Genomic DNA, 18,085 nt, shown 5'->3' on the forward strand with positions numbered 1-18,085 from the left:
ATACCGTTTACATTTAACACATTATAAGCCTACCCTCTCCACGTGGAGTGTCTCACGTCAGTCTAATGATGTATGTGGGTGGTTCTAGCCCAAAACAACGTAATTATCTCAGCAAAAGGTCACTCTTTGTGCGGAAACATTCTTTTCCTTGGAAGTTTACATGAGGCCGAAAGTGCTACTTCTCAAATAAGGGCAATCTTTGCCCCTCTGTACTACCCTCCTCTCCATTCCACAAAACCCCTATATTATATTATTTTAATATATTGTCTACTTGCAGTTACCACATTCTGCCACTAGTTGGCTTTACATGCAACTACTGGCAGAATGTGGTAACTGCAAGTAGACAGAGAAAGCGTGTGTATGTGTACGTACATGGATTGAATTTAAATAGCATTGTGTTTAAGATATAAAGGGAGAGTCACCGCTATTAACCCCTTAAGGACAATGGGCGGTCCCTAAACCCTTTGAAAACAATGCATTTTGAGCCCGTACATGTACGGCCTTTGTCATTAAGGGGTTAATATTTCTCTTGAACCTTGTTATGGTCCTTGAAAAAGAACATTCAGGATGAATATTACATGCGCAATATCAATTTAACGCAAATATTAAAACATACCAGCGTCTTGTTTCTGATTAAATAATGATTTTGTATTCCAAGTGGATTATTAGAATTTAAGGCTTTCAGTCCTAATGTGTACAGACATAAAAAAATAATGTGGAACGTCAAATATTTATAAATTCTTTTTTTTTTTCTTTGCATCTGAGTGGTAAATATTTCAGGAGAAAATCATCTACTTATTGTTACCGATGTTGTATGGCTGTATCTGCAGCTTTTTTTTTATTAAAAGGGAACATTGTTAAAATAGTTTATTTGTTTTCTCATAAAATGTGTTTCTAGAGGCTGAAAAAAAAGGAAAGGAGTGAAAAAAGGAAAGCCACAAATGAGAAAAAGAGAAAGAAAAGGGGAAAGAGAAAACTAGAAGCAAAAGGAAAAGAGTGAAAGAGAGTGAGAAAGAGAGTGAGAGAGAGAGAAAGAGAGCGAGAAAGCAAGCAAGAAAGAGAGCAAGAGAGAAAGGGAGAAAGAGACAAAGGAAAACAAAGGGAGAAAGGGAAACAGGGACAGAAATGAGAAAAAAATGCCAGATAGGAGACTCTTGAATGCAACCACATCCATGATTTACCTCCTGGTTGCTCTTTGGTAACCACGGATCCCATATGTGGTTGACAATGAAACGGTTGACTCTTTCGCCCCTGCAGGGAGTCTAGACCCACAAATATGGTACGGCTGTAAATGAGACCTTACGAAGAGCAAGTCATGGTGGGTAGAGTTATGTCTTTGTTGGAAAAGGCCTAGCTAATAATATTTTGGTGGACACAAAGGTGCCACCATATACACAGATGTAGTAGAAGGTTAAGGCTTCCATTCGTCTATGGGGACCCTTCAGAGCATGGTGAAGGGGTTGGACATGGGTTCCCCACGATTATTCAAATTTAACGTCACAAGGTGAGAACTTTCATCCACATCTGGAAACCGGTGAAGAGTAGCTCTTCCATGGTGGGAACTTCATGAACGTTGGTTGGTTGGGTTCCTTAGTTTACATCTAACTATTATTTCCATCACTTACTTTAGCGATAGGGTCCTTTAAGTATCATGCCTAGGCTACCTCAAAACCAAGAGCTGGCACTACCATTTCCCGGCATGTGGACCATAGACGTTGGTATTTATTGACAGATGTTCCTGGTTGCCCTTAGAACTTCTCATGACAGTTCAAAAAGGAATTATTTTTGGTTGATTTCCCAGTTATGGTCCTCCAACATAATTTTTTCCACTTCTCTACTTCTTTTTAAGCTTTAGCTCGCAGAGCATTATCCCACATTAGTTTAATTGAATCGTATTTGGCGTCCATTAACCTAACTAATTAACTCAATACTCTGCTATATTTGATTCCGCATTTTCTCATTAGTTCCACTCATTGCAATTTACCAAGCAGCCTGATATATTGCTGAATCCTGATCTTTTCCACTATTTAGTAGGTAAAAGTACAAACGCTATAAGGTATAAAACTAATCGAAAACTAAAGCTGCTTTCATAAAACTAAATTTAAAGTGCAGACTTTTAGTTTTCCCATTTTAATGCAAATTTTGTACCATATTCTGTAGTTCGCTATAAAAAACAATTTAAAAATGTAGAAAAATTATAATTAAAAAAAATAATAAAAAAAAAATAAAAAAAATAATAATAAATAATAATAATAATAATTAAAAATAATAATTCAAGTTTAAAAGTTGGTGGATTCCCAGGGATATTTATTCTAGAATTGTGCTCTTCAATACTTTTAAAGGGAAGCGATTTAATGAATTTTCTAAACCAGATCTAAACCGAAAACCAGAATAGATCTTAGACAGGAAAACCACACGGTATAATTATAAGTATGACCTACTTATTACTCTCGATATTATTTTCTTTTGACAACTTATCCTTTTCACTCTTTAATTGATATGTTCGCTCATGGGGAGCGCACATTGATATAAGTTTATAATTCCGAAAGTATTCTTTTTTTTATAACTCACTCATCCTGGTAATGAGTAGCAGAAAAGTACTGATTCTGCAGCTTTGCTTCTGATCGGCTTGACCCATGCGTGGCCTCCAGCCCACAGCTCTGCAGCTAATGACAGTGTCCTTGGCCGGAAATATTTTGAGAGATCCATTAGGTGAAATCATTATGTGGGATTTAAGCTTCCCAAGACCTTTATGAAGATTTCAAAACAGATAGATCTGCTCCATTCTGCGTCTTCATCAAGTGTTCCTCACCTTGAAGAACAATCCGTCTTTGAAACACAGATCGCTCTTCTCTAAGTTCTTATCATGGTCTCCCTCGTTATTAGAATATCCATTTTTTGGTGTGGTCCATCTGTGTTTAAATGATTAGACCACATAGTTAATTCATCTGTTAAAATTAGTTATCTACTTAAAAGTAAACTCTAAAGGGGCCATCTAAAAGATCTTCGCAAAGCTTAGCCATGCCACCACCCACATTGGGCAAAAAAAAAGAAGTTCCTCTTCCGCCATCTTTCAAATTGATGAATTACTGGACATTCCACAAGGTGGAAAACAAAACAGCACTGAGAAGAAGGATGATCAACCTTCCATTAATGAGTTCTAGGTGGAGTTACCACCTATTTCCATAGTATCTTTCATGGAAACAAGGGGGTCCACATGACGTTCGCACACTTGCATCCATCAAGCTTAACCCATTTCCCATTCCTTGTTATCAGATTTCTCCTTGGATCAACAAGCACTAAATAAATATTAATTCCTATACTACCATACATAGTCCTCTATGTTCTGCGTCATTAAAAAAGTAACAACACTCATGATACAAACAGCGAAAGAAACTTTTGAGGTTGGAAATGTTTTTATCCATCTCTATTCGGGTTACGGGGTTACTTTTTAAATGGCCCTTGGTGAGCCTTTAGGTCGCCCTTGATGGATCTTGGTCAGGAACGTGAAGTGAGGCTAGCTGCATACAGGGACATGGTGCACCACATTTTATTAGAAAGGTGGAGAGCCAAAGAACACTCTGCGGATTGAACCATTGCCCCGGAGGCCTGGAAATCCCAAACCCTCCAGCTCCCCCTCCTGGATAAACTTACTTACTACAGAGGAAAGTTTGTCTTGGCGCTGCCAGTTTAAGATTATATCCTTTTTTGACTAATCAAAGTTTTGTTTGCTTTTAACCAAATTACTGTTTTAGTAGTAAAAGGACTTAAAGGAAATGCGATACTGCGGATAAACTATTTTCCTTCGAACATTGTGTTGTGTAAAATTCAGCCCAATTCAAATTTAAATTCTAATGCTGAATTTAATGTCTAACAGCTTGTGGCTATAACACTTCCCCCCACCCAAACATCTGTCCCTACACACGCATCTGGTTTTAACCTATATAATGCAAACTAAGGACGTACATTCTCTAACGCTAAATTAATGGAATTTAGAGCACATACTATGGTACTTTATTATTTTTTTTTACATAATGTTACTTCTATTTTAATCAAAACGTTATCCTAAAAATGTAATAATTTTCTTATTTTATATATTAGAATATTACATGTAAAGTAAATGACTTTGTGGAACAAGAACTCACTTTTCAGCTTATAAAAACCAGAAATGTAACCAACTCAAGATAGGTCTAAGGTTAGTATAGATACATGCAGTAGACACAGTTACTAAATGCTGCCACCTGCTGGCCAGGCTGGCTTTGTGTTTAGCAGTCAATATAGAACACTTCTTCCCTCTACATCACAAAGTCTTTACCATAACTCGGAACTTGGACTGCCCCATTCAGCTTTGCGGTCAGAGTGATCTTATTGAAACATCATTCGGGCTTGTTAACTTGCCCTGCACTATGTCAGATGAAATGGAAGATGATGGCTCAAGAAGAGCTGTAGGGGAATTGTCACTGGTTTACAATCATCAGGAACAATAGGAGACCCAGTGCCTACTGGGACAGTATCAAACGCATTTGTTCCAATCTCGGATTTGATCGATATGTCTCCTCAATATACTGCCGTCAGAAAGCTGGACTTTGATTGACACAGGTCATGTCGCTACAAGAACTTTTACAGGCACCCATTTGTCTCCATTACCATAGACTCTTCCTATAACTTAATTCAGAATGTAGACAATCCAAACAAGTTTTTAGCTGGCGGCTTATAAGTAGTTCCGTAGGACTAAAACTTGTGCTCGAACCTCAACCTCAACCTCAATTTCCATTGATGATTCTCTTTAGGGAGTCTTTTGTATTCAGAATCAGAAACGTCTTGAATTATGATGAGATCAATTGTGCCCCTTAAACGGTATTAGGCAACCCATGAGTACTAAACACGTTCCCAAGGATTTGTATGGCGGGACAACTTAGTGAATGAATCAAAAGCGAAAAAGATCATTTGTCCTTATAAAGGCCATCACAATCTATATGTAATTGTAACTATGGACTTTGGCGGGTCATGTCATGTGGACTTGGCACCCATTTCTCTGCTTCTTGGCCCGTTTTTGGCCACCAACATACCTTTGACTACAGCTTTCATACAGGCTGTTCACAGATGTCCCTCATGGAGAACATTCACTTTCTATGTCCTACTTTAGAAATGATTGCCATTGTCCCCATAACAGAATCCCCCCATGCACTCGTACGGGGGGGGGGTCGATGGAAATTTAAAGAGACCGCTCAGCTATTATATTTAATAAAGTGCATTCAATGGCTGGATTGTCCCTTTAAAGGTGTGTGATCTTCTATTTCCCATTAATGGCATTATTTTGGAAATAAGGCTCACCATTTTACCCACCTCTATGGCGTGGAACCTATTTCTCCATCGGTTTTGTCCCATTAAATTCTGTTTTTCGCTAGGTTTGTCCAAGATGATCTAAATGTACCAGATGCCCCGATGCATGTCTCATATGGAGACACATCTTCTGCTTAATGGTAAAAGTTTTGTTTGGCCAGTAGCTTGAGTTGCTGTGTCTCATTACGTATTCCACACACAAACCTTTCTCTTAACAAGGATTCTAAACTGCTACCGAAATTGCAATTTTCTGACGAGCTACGCAGCTCTACAATGCATACTGCAATACTTTCTCTTGGTTGCTGATTACATCTGTTGAAGTGGAACCGTCTCACCGTTTCAGATGGGGTTGGTACAAAATGATTTCGAAGCAGAGCATTTATTCAAATGAGCCATTACGGACAATATCGGAAGTCTTAGAACCATAGACGCTCAACAACGCAGCTGCTGGCTAGCATTCGATTCCAAGAAAAAAAACCTAGCCCGCCAGTATATGACTGAAAGAAGAATGGATTGTCCATGTCAAACTCCTCTATGTGCCCCAGAGAAGCCATGCCGGGGTATACTCTATTTTTATGAATCCGGAAGAAATGTCAACCATTTTCCCCTGAATATTTACTGCAAAACACGCATCGTCCAATTCTCATTACCAGTTTCATGAACAAGTGGCTGCAAAAAACAAGAACCAGCCCTCTGTATTGCCAAAACCAAAAAGATTACAGCACAAGATAGATTTACAGGACAGCGATCTATAAGGAGACACAGTTGCTAAATGCTGCCACCTGCTGGCCAGGCTGACTCCTGCAGTCATTCCTTTATTTCAAGTACTGTACTGGATACGCATTAACTTTTAATAATTCAATGATTAAATAAATTAAAATATGACACAGGTTTAGATTTAGCTCTTGGTTATCCCTCTTCAGCACGGATATATATATAACGTTGGGTTAAGAAATATCGCTTAAATGGAACAATAAGAAAGAAAGTGTTTACCCTTCGAACATCTTTGCCAAATGTTTCACTGTAGCTCGTTCCAAGAATCTCAAACTGCACATGAGGGTTAGCTCCATCTTCTCTAAACTCCATAATCCCGGTTAATCCTGTTATCCGACCCTGATGAAATAGGATTAAAAAAAAAAAAATTCGATTTCGCCGGTTTATTGAAATGCAATTATTACTCTCCACATAATCTTATCTTTTAACACTTTCTCTTTTGTGTTTATTGTTGTAACCGGACAATTTAAGAGGGTATTTTGCAGCGCGGGCATTAATAGAAATGCGAATAAACAGATATTCCAAGGAGAAATAGTATCTGACTGTGGAAAATAGCACTTATTCAAGCTTGACTCCTGAGTTGTCATGGGAATTTTGCAGTTCCAATGGGGCAGCAAGATCTTCCTCGTAACCGGCCCTTATACTGGCCCATATAGACTAAAGAGTGACCGGCATGGCATCCATAGTGACCTGAGATACTCTCGATGGTGGCCATGGAGGTAGGACAAGGGGGAGACTGGTGCGTTACCTTAGGTCAGGGCTAGGGGGCGCCCAAGCCAAGATATCTCTGATTATAGGATTTCAACACCAATTAAATGCCTAAATATACCGTAACTGTGATTATTTATCTCCAAAAGATAGGAAATAATAATAAATTTACCTCTTTCTCGGGCGGTATAATCAGATAATATCATATATTTTAAAAATGCTTAAAAAATGGAATTGCCCTATATATTTATATATGTATATATAACCGAAACCTTTTTAGAAAGGATAGTCACTCTTTTGGCCCTAAATCTACCCCTCCCTCTTTCCCTCCTTCATGGAGGAGCCCTAAAAAGCCACAACAAATGTCAATAGAAACAGCAGAAAATAAGTTGATAAATTACATTTTTTATTAGTTTTATAAAAATAATATGATATAATACCTACTAGCTGCGAAGAAATACGAAAAAACGAATCCATCATCTGATAATGGATAGGTGGGGTGAATTGGAGGGCCTCCTGGTCATGTCTAAAAGTGCCGTCTATGCTACCGTCTAATACATCATACGTAAGTACACAATTTGTGTTCGATCATAAAAAAGAGCTATATATACATAAACATTAATTCTCGTCTAGACGCACAGTAACTCGACATCTCCATGACCTTCATTCTTCTCCTACCTCCAGAAGGAGGGCTTTCAAAGCTACAGTAGTAAGACGTGTTACTATTTAACTTCAAGGGAACCAAATACGGTTGATTTTTTTTAATTTTTTTTGTTGCTATTGCTAGCTACAAAAAAAAAAAACTATAATAGATTAGTATGCCATAAAAAAATATATTTTATCTTCTAAATGGAAAATACATCCGCGAGAATGATATAAAACATTTTCATGTTCTGTCGAATGCCAGGTTTTTATGGAAGGGAGAGAATGGAGTAGAAGGTTTAAGAGGCGAGATGAATATTCATGCGCTAAAGCAGCTGCACAAATGTTGTTTTAACTAAATTTCAGGGGTATAGACCTAATTTCTTACCGATTATTGGGGAAAACATGGTTAAGTTGGTGGAGCTCATGGGCGAGTGGGTAGAGCTTTAATATAGTCCCTCACTCTCTTGTCCGTCAACTGCTTCGGTGTCTTCTCTAGCATCCTCCTCATCTTTTTGTTCTTCATCTTTTTGTTGTTCTTCCCCCTTCTGCCATGACCTCCCGATTAACTTTTTGCAAAAATGGCAGCCCTTCCAGGGGTTGCTACTTTCTGCTCATTTTGAGAGATGGGAGAATGTTTTTTGGGGGGACTAGGCACACGTTGTGGGGGCCAAATGAATGTGTGGAGGATAGGGCATGGATAGCCCAAGGTAAAGTAGGTGGGAATATGCAGGACCAAACTTTGTTACATTGTTTGAAGAAAGAGGAGTGTGACCAGGTGACCCAGGGAAGAAGGGCTTCTCCTGGAGACTCCGGGTCAACTCCAGGTCAACCTTCAAAGAATTCCGCAGTTCCTTCCAATGATAGTTCGCCTTTCTATGTGCCCTGCTTGACAGTAGATATTGGCTGATGCTTCCAGTCGATGGATTAAAGGAACATAGGCTTCAGTTTGCCGATAGCTTAAGACATTTACCTTTTTAATGGTCTCTAGCATGGACTTCCCACCGTTCCATGGCTTCGTCGATTTCCTCATGCAGTTTAAACTCGCCATGCTATGCCATTTCCGGTCTTCTAGTTTTCTATGAAACGCGTTGGCCAACATCAAGACGCTGTCATACAGGTACAAATTGGAAACCTGTAACGTAACAAACAGGAAGTACATGAATGAACATTCGACCATTGATTAAGAACGAAATATTCATCATTAGTGTCATTTTCTTCCATCGCTTAGAAACATCAGGATGTTTTCACAAAAAACGTTTAATTGCTAATTTATTATGATTGCACCTTGAATGGTAATTAGCGGTGAAAGTGGTGCACTTAATTTCGAATTAATGCATAAATTAATTGCCTTTTTCTTAAACGTAATCTCTTTTTTTTGCAAATATACTGTACAAATAATATAACTGCTCGAGCATTTTAGGAAATGTTTGCGGAAAAGTACTTTTTCGTTTGGGTCTGAAGCATTTAGTTTATATGTAACCCCCAACATTCAAGGTGCATGAATTAGGACACAGTTGGTGGTGTGGCTAGAGGCTACCTATATATGTGTATATATTTACATATACATACACACACACACCCAAACCCTTTTGCTATTATGTTACAGCTAGAAATGGCGATGCCATGTGTAGTCACAAGAAGTATATATATTAGGATTTCCATTGTTCCGTCGAAGACGGGTCATTTTTTTGCTGACCATGAATGAGCAAATCTCTACTTGCACCGATGTAAGCAGCTTCTAAGAAGAGAGAAACATAAAGCATCTACATTCTCGACACTCTTCGTTCTGGTCAACACTGAAGAGTTGCAAAATCTTCCCACTGATTGATAGATCTTCCTTAAGCTTCTAGTTTGAGAACCAAGACAAAGTGTCTTGAGGCTAGGCTCGGATGTAGCCATTAATTTAAAGATTAACTTTTCCCCATGGCTTCGCAGCCAACAGTTAACTAAAAACGTAAAGAGATTAACTTCATGATCTATGAAGAACTCTAATAAAAAAAAAAAGATGCCAAAAGAGTTCCATCGGAATCTAGGACGTGGGAATTATCTTCGGTTCTTGAGGGAAGGTTTTCGGAGAAAGCCGGATACTTCATGTAACTTGATGTCTTCATATTAGGTAAAAATACCAGGAATCCTTACAATTTAATATCTCAAATAATAACAAAAAATAAATATGTAGGCAGAAAATCAAACGTATCAAAGAAAAAGTCCTACAGAGGAACTCTATGCCACTGCATCTCTTCCTATCTGATTATGACTTGCGTTTATGGCTGGCCAAAGTTGGAAGAACATTGATTCACCATTGAGAAGACAAGGTGGTAGACGACTTTCTCCATTGAGCAACATTGGAGCCAACACTTTCATTTAGTGATATCTAGTGCCAGTTGTGAAGGGCTACAAACTCAACAGTAGGTAGTAGATACCCGACGGTAACAGTAGTAGGTCTAGGAGGTGAGGTCCATCTAGACAGGTGAGGTCCCTGCTTTTGCCTAGTCATCATTACTCAGGGTGAAATCCCTCCCTTGCCGTTTACTGGACAAAATGGAGTCTTCTACATCCATGGGCACCGATATCCTTTTCTTTCTTCACCAATGGCCAATGACTGGGTAATTCCAAGTTAGAACATCATGATCCAGCCTGACTACCCCGCTAAAAATACATCCCAATGTACGGAGCTGGGGAATACGTAGATATCCATGTTCTCGATTAGGCAACCAGGGACAGCAGGTAATAAGGGGTACCTGTAGAACCTTAAATTAATTGTTACTAAGGAGGGTCTCCATAAAAGAACGTAACAATCATGTGGCCACCCCTTTAAAAGCCACTAGCTGTGTATCAGATGATCTCTCACACTCTCTCCCTGCACACTGTCTGTTCCAGCATGCAGGAAGGGACATCACATCCATTCCCTCACATACAGGCAAGCAGTTTGGGGAATAGGATGGTAGAAGCAAGCTATTTGGGGGCTAAGATGACACAGACAGCTGTTTGGGGGCTAAAATGGCACAGAGAAGCTGTTTGGGGACAAATGTGAAACTGACAAGCTGTTTGGGGACAAAGTTGTCATCCTGGGACATGTTGCTTGATGAAGTTGGGGAGGGGGCAAGTTTTGCACCGTTGCCCTGTGGTTTCTAGCTACCCCCCTGCATCCGTGGACTGCATTAGAAGGTGCCGAGTACCTTTAAGACACAGGATATATCCCGACGCTCTGCGTCTTTTAATGCAGGAAAGACACCGCCTGCGGAGGGGGCGGCCGGGGGTCAGGCCGGCCTTGAGCAGCGCAGAAGGTAAATACAACTCTGATAGGAGATATGTAGTTGGCCATCTGAGCCTGCGCTTTGCCAGTTACATATCTCGTCAGGCACTTTAGGGGTTAATACTGAAATATTCCGCACCATCTGGCCCTACTTGCTATTTTTAAGGCGAGATGATGCTACGAGGAATGCTCCAACTCACTGTTAATAAATGTACGTTTCTTGCACGACGCGTCCTATTTGTGGGCATTGAAAGGACAACTTAAAAATAACTAAATTAACTTTATATGCAATGTAACAAAGTTTTACCGTACCGTGGGGGTAGTGGATTAATGGAACAGCTTTCTGGCAGAAGTGATATAGGGTAATACAGCGAGGGGATTTAAACATGGATGGGACAGACATCCGGCTACTGGGGGTGAAGAGGAGACCATGAATGATTAAGGTCTGAAGACTAGATGGGGGGAGGGGGGTTGGGGGGGTCAACGGGATTTCTCTGTTTCGATGTAATCTAAAAACCACACAGATAATCCGTTTGCGGAGATCTGATGTTTTCATCGTTACTGAAAATATTTACTTTGCGAAATAAACATATCATTCAACGTAGGTAATGGGCACCGTCATTCGACTGGTGGAGAAAACACATCGGCGGGATCTGTTCTTATGTTACCCGGCATCTCAGACATCAAGTTAATTAACGTTTGTTTTAGAGAGGCTAAAAAAAGCGAGAGCGAGCGAGACGCCTGGCTAAATAACCCCCGAAAACAAACAAACCTACTAAATACATTTGGGGTTAGTCACCTCTGTGATTATTCTCAGAGATGAAATGCCCGTACGGTGTGACGATCGATGGAGTAGAACAGATTGTTCTGATGAAAAGAAAAAAAAAAAACAGCCAAGTTTTAAGTGACTTTAATTGAAAACGCTTAATTGTCACTAGTTTTATTCCAAAGAAAAGAAAATGCAATTTAAACTAGTGCATTTACTAAATTAGTAGGGCTCCTGCAGGGGAGGGGTGGCATCTTCTGGCTCCTGGGGGCAGGTAAAGCCAAGTGGCCCCATTGGCCCCTTACCCCCAGTAACTTAAATACACATTGGCACACATATTTACACACACTCTCAGATTATTACAAACTTACATACATATACACTCATGCTTACAAATACTTCCACTAAAGCACACTTACACATACTAACACACACGTATGCACTCACATACTAGTACTTAGTACCTCTCACACACTTACGCACTTACATATACATATGGACAAAAACGTTCATGCTAACACATATACACATTCATGCTAACACACATATACATTCATGCTAACACATACTTACACTAACACACTCATACATACACATTCATATTCACACACACATACATTCTAACACAAACTGATACATACACATTCATGCTGACACACATACACATTCATGCTCACACACACACACACATTCATGCTAACATATACTTACACTAACACACTCATACATACACATTCATGCTGACACACATACACATTCATGCTCACACACACATACATTCTAACACACACTGACACATACACATTCATGCTAACACACAAACACTTACACATACATATTTATGCTGACACACACATACATTCTAACACACACTGACACATACACATTCATGCTAACACACAAACACTTACACATACATATTTATGCTGACACACGTATACATATACACTCACTCTAATATACATACTCCTCCCCTTCTTCCCTCACTCACCCCCATTACCTTCCTTGCAGCTTTCTTTCTGGCTGTTCGCATTCATTGTGTTACCTGACCCAGCTCAACGCTGCAAGGTGGCTCTTCATGTAAGGTGGGTAGGTGGTCCCACCCCGACCCTACACCCTCCGAGGACCGTCCACCTCAATCCCAAGGACAGGATAATGATGAAAAATGGGGACTGTCCTGTGAAAACACACTGTTGGGAGGTATGTATTTATGCAAACCATGTTTTCTCTACGTGTATTCTGACAAATAGCTACAAGCTGTGTCCTAGAGTCACGGTTTCGGGGAATTACCCCAAATAGTCGGAAGTGCCAGTTCGGTTACCTTTACCAACATTCTGTGCTCCCCATGATGTGTGTGTGTCATCATTCATGGCTGGGACCTAAGCCTGGTTTACAGGACTCTCCCTGCAAATTCAGGACTGTTGGTAACTATTGCTCAATGCATGCACGCACTTACATGCTCTGGGTGCACTTCTTTCCTATGGCTAAATTCAGAACTGAATTAAAGGGAATAAGATACCTTATTTAAAAGATACCTTATTGTTTTTTTATATATATTTTATTTTAAAGGAGGAATAATTAAAATGCAGAATATTTGTTTGAGAACATCGCACATCCGAGGATAGTTATGTAATTATCAGCAATTAAAGGTATGTGCAATTAAAGGTCCAGCTCATTTGCAGCATAGCGATTGCAAAAAAAAATTTAAATGTTTTCTTCATTCTTTTTTTTTTCATTCAAATTAAAAGGATTGGGTAAGTAATCTTAAAAAAAAAAATAAAAAAAAAAATATTTAGTATAACTATATTTTATTTTTTAATTTAATTTAAATTTAAATTTATATTTTTTAATTTTATTTATATTTTATTTAATGACTACAGATTCTATAAAGGGCACCAATCAGCATTGTCCGCGCGCTTGCGGCAAAAACAGAGGTTTAAAGGTCGCTAAGCACCCCCGCACCCGGAATAAGGCAAATTATCTCTGATTTGCTGGAGCGTCGTTGAGGCACGCCCCATTCCCCGCCCACATTAAGTTCAATTTGTCTGCGTTTTGGGCTGGCGGACCACCCAACGACGTCAGCAGGGCCAAAAGGTTACTGTAGTAAAGCTCTGAAACTTGGCCAGGTTCCGGGTTGGGGGGGGAATGTGCCCTTACCTCCAGCACTCAAAGAGTTAACGGGTATATTTGGGTAGAGTATTATATATCCAGGGATGTCAAAGCGTACTTATTAGTGCGATGACGATATAGTCATCCATTGTCCTCTACATTATTCACTTTGGCCACGGCTAATTACATGCGGTTACTTAACAACACGAAGAAAGGGAGTCTATTAAGAGCAAAGGGCATAAATAAAGCAAGTTCTCTCCTCCTAGAGACAAAAAGAAAATGACGGCACCTTCCAGCGAGATATTTTTCTAATTACCGGCTAAATGCTCCGCGCATGCATAATGAAACACAGAAGCAATCCATTTCTAAAGCTTTAATTAGGTTCAGATTGGATTAGGAGAACGTAACCTGCTTAGATTTATATACATTTTTTTTTTACATCTCTTCAAAGGGCGTATCACGGCCAAGGCTGACTAGTCCTAGAGGGACTGTAAGCTCTACGGGGCAGGGACCTCCTTTCCTGATGTATTCATACCTATTGTGCTCCAATCGAGAGGTCTGTAGACTATGTAATTTATGATACGATATTAGTGGTCAAAAAATATAACGATTCTCCAAGGGGTTTCTCCAAGGATTACATAATCTAGAATGATCTTAAAAGGTTCTAGAAGGGGCAGCAATTGACAGGAGAGTTGCAGTTTCATACCCCTCACTTCACTATTCATCGTGAAGGGCACGTTTCTCCAGCTTGAAGGGCTGAGATGGCCCTGAATAACGTTTGACTCAACAGGTCCAACCTCTTGCTGCAGGAGAAGCTCCCTGGGGTTGGCCCTTCATAATGTATGGTGAAGTAAGGACGTCGAAACCACAACTCGGCTGTCGGTGGGTATACCTCAAAGTATCCAGTAGGTTTGTGAGATTTGTCTCCGAGACCTTATATTGGTTATGGACTCTTTGTCCATTAGGAGCCAACATTTTTTAATGGTCTACCATAATTACTTTTTTATGTATGATTTCAATCATAATATTGGTCAACGTGACTTTATATTCCAGAGATTTTTCAATAGACATAATCTTACACCTGACACTCATGGTTGGGGATTTCCCTGGGCAGGCTACCCGGAGCTCTCCCTCTTCTGGGAGAGTGGTTTCATGTAGGGACAGGGCTAGCAAAACATAGGAGCATGACTATCCCTAGAGGGCCTTCAGTGGAGGGGAACTGGGCAGGAGCAGAGAAAAGTGGACATGGAGTAGGCAGAACATGGTCAGTAAGTAGGCATGACCAAACACGGATCGCCTGCCCGAAGGAAGGAGAAACTGACTCGGAGAACCGAGGAACCAGAGACTCCGGGTCAAGCCAAGTGAGTAGCCAGATATGGCGATGCCAGCAGTATTCTAAAATGAGCCTCAGGCCATTTCTACTGAGACATGGTACGCATGGTAAACAAGACCAAGGACCAAGTAAGGTTTGAGATATTTCCCGCAGGAAAATATGGGCAGCCTAGATAGGCTGAAGGGTTCTTCTGCGTTCCCCTTTGCACTACAGATTGACCAAAAGTATAAAAGCATCTAAAGGTGATGTCATTACTTGGATAAGAGTTCTTCACAGGTTCTCTATGCAAATTATAAATATAACCACAAATTATTTTCATGTATAATATTAAAACTATTCACAGAGATTAAAATGCGTCCATATGTTATATGTTTATACCGCCATATGTAGCCTCTACATCAAAGGAGCGAGGAAATGAGACAAAGCCATCTTCAGCTGATATCGCGTCCCACATCGAGTCCCAATATGTTCCTTCGCCAACGCGCAACCTCCGATGAATACTTTTTCATGCGTTTTGGCTTCAGACAGATGTCTCCTGCGCTACAGCTGGATTTTTCAAGGTTGCACTTTCAATTAATTAATTTGGCAGAAAGAGCCCTCGAGTAAAAGTATCACGTGGACCTCAGTGATTAGCAAGACGAGCGAGGTTCCACTAAGGCTCGACTTTCTCAATCAGTGGTTGGCCTTCGGCCAATGCACTTAGAGCACCTTTAAAGAGTACGGCCGAGGCAGAGTTTACATGTTCAGAAGAGATAAGGGCGCCCGGTTGGTTGACGAGAGCCGAGGAGAATTTGTTTCTTAGTTAACCTTTAGCGAGTGGTTCTATGATCGCGTTAACTAATTGCTGTAGGCTTGGGCCACCGAGTTTCCAAAGCGAGGAACAGGGGAACCAATGGGATTGGGATAAAATCTTTTTTTAGAATGTTTCTCCAATTATTTGAAAGATCATAAATGTAAACATTCTCCGTTTCTGGAAGAAAAGCATTTGAATATTAATGACTACACCAAAAAATGATGACATCATACCTGGTTCCCCCGGGTCTCTGGGACAGGTTCTTCTTTCTTCAGACAGGGGAGTTGTGTTTGGCCACGCCCACTCCCCGCCCACTTATCTCTCACCCCCAATCCACTATAGGCTGTCCAGCTAGCCCAGCTATGTACGCCGAGCCCTGTCTTTTTACTGGGTCACTTTTCTGCTCTAGGTAGCCTACCTCGAGAGGTTCCCAGGTATAGCCGTTACATGTGCCCCATCATTAGAGGCTAATAAATGGTTAATTAGAGGTTGGTTAAAATGGGGACAATAAGTTTATTTATATTATGTTAACAGTAAAGTGTAAATGGCATTATATAGGTTTACGAGGATTGTGATGAAATGACCGTGAGAATTCTGACACCGACCTGGAGCATCTGCAGATAACCTTCTTGAGGATCGCAAGGAAGTGATGGAATCCGGTGATTATTCCTCATACACCTGGCATTGTCTTTGAAGGAGGGGAAGATTTGCCGGATAACGGTGATCCTCCCAAGGGCGCTGTGCACAAGTTCTACGATTTCTGCGTCGTTGATTTCCTAACAAAATAAAACCAACACAGGAAGTCAGACAACGTTTACTGGTTAATTTCACAGCTTGAAATGTCCCCAAAGACCCCAAGAGAACCCTGCTATAGAGGACCTCATCCTTCTGCCAGCGGCGGAACAAAAAATACCAGGGCTCCCCTGCGAGACTTATGGTGGGGGACCCCAAGCTTCTCTTACACACACAGTAACATACTTACACATACTAACACACGCTAAAATACTTCCACAAACACACTATAACATCCTTACACACACATTAACATACACACACTAACATTTATACACACAGTAACATACTGACATACACACAGTAACACACACACGCATACTAACACACACAGTAACATACTTACACACAGTCATATACTTACACAGCCTCACACAGTAACATGCTAAACTTATTTACACACAGTAACATACTTACACATACTAACACACGCTAAAATACTTCCACAAACACACTATAACATCCTTACACACACATTAACATACACACACTAACATTTATACACACAGTAACATACTGACATACACACAGTAACACACACACACCTACTAACACACACAGTAACGTACTGACATACACACAGTAACACACACACACCTACTAACACACACAGTAACGTACTGACATACACACAGTAACACACACACGCATACTAACACACACAGTAACATACTTACACACAGTAACACACACACGCATACTAACACACACAGTAACATACTTACACACAGTAACACACACACGCATACTAACACACACAGTAACATACTTACACACAGTAACACACACACACATACTAACACACACAGTAACGTACTGACATACACACAGTAACACACACACACATACTAACACACACAGTAACGTACTGACATACACACAGTAACACACACACATACTAACACACACAGTAACATACTGACATACACACAGTAACACACACATACTAACACACACAGTAACGTACTGACATACACACAGTAACACACACACATACTAACACACACAGTAACATACTTACACACAGTCATATACTTACACAGCCTCACACAGTAACATGCTAAACATATTTACACACAGTAATATACTTACACAGACACACACTAACATATTTACATATGCACACACAGTAACATACTAACATACTCACTCTCACACACACACACTAACATACTTATCCAAACACACACATACACGCCCAAACACCCCACCCTCCACTGTTGTCTTCTGACCTATGAAAGCGTTTCGGCTCCCTCGCGGTGCTCACACACTTGCTACGCTTGAGCGCTAGGAAATGACATCATATTTCGGCACTCGGACTTGGCGCAGACTTTGGCGGGGCTGCAAATGTCTCCCTAACCAGGCACTCAAAGGGTTAAACGTCATCCAAAGCACAAAAAAAAGGATCTTTAAACGCTCTCGCTCTTAAAAGGTTTAGGCTGCGTCAAACTTCAACTCGAGCGGCGGATAAATGAGACAAACGCGTCAACTGATCCAAATCACGGGAATCGAGAGTCTGCGCCGACAAAAAAACAAACAGGCTGAGAGTCGGGAAATAGACTTGCA

General features: G+C 40.4%; 1 protein-coding gene across 2 annotated transcripts in view; it reads right to left on the reverse strand.

Annotated features, from left to right (window-relative positions):
* The window catches only part of GRID1 (glutamate ionotropic receptor delta type subunit 1), a 319,319-nt gene that overhangs the window by 58,935 nt on the left and 242,299 nt on the right, over positions 1-18,085 (reverse strand). For both annotated transcript variants that reach the window (XM_053450619.1, XM_053450620.1), the window contains exons 6-8: positions 16,333-16,503; positions 8,441-8,602; positions 6,337-6,456 (exon numbers count right to left, since the gene is read on the reverse strand). In XM_053450619.1, the coding sequence (XP_053306594.1) occupies positions 6,337-6,456; positions 8,441-8,602; positions 16,333-16,503 (453 nt within the window). The remainder of the gene's footprint in view (positions 1-6,336; positions 6,457-8,440; positions 8,603-16,332; positions 16,504-18,085) is intronic.

This window comes from Spea bombifrons, chromosome 11 (genome assembly GCF_027358695.1).
Source record: "Spea bombifrons isolate aSpeBom1 chromosome 11, aSpeBom1.2.pri, whole genome shotgun sequence".
NCBI classification, from domain to species: domain Eukaryota; kingdom Metazoa; phylum Chordata; class Amphibia; order Anura; family Pelobatidae; genus Spea; species Spea bombifrons.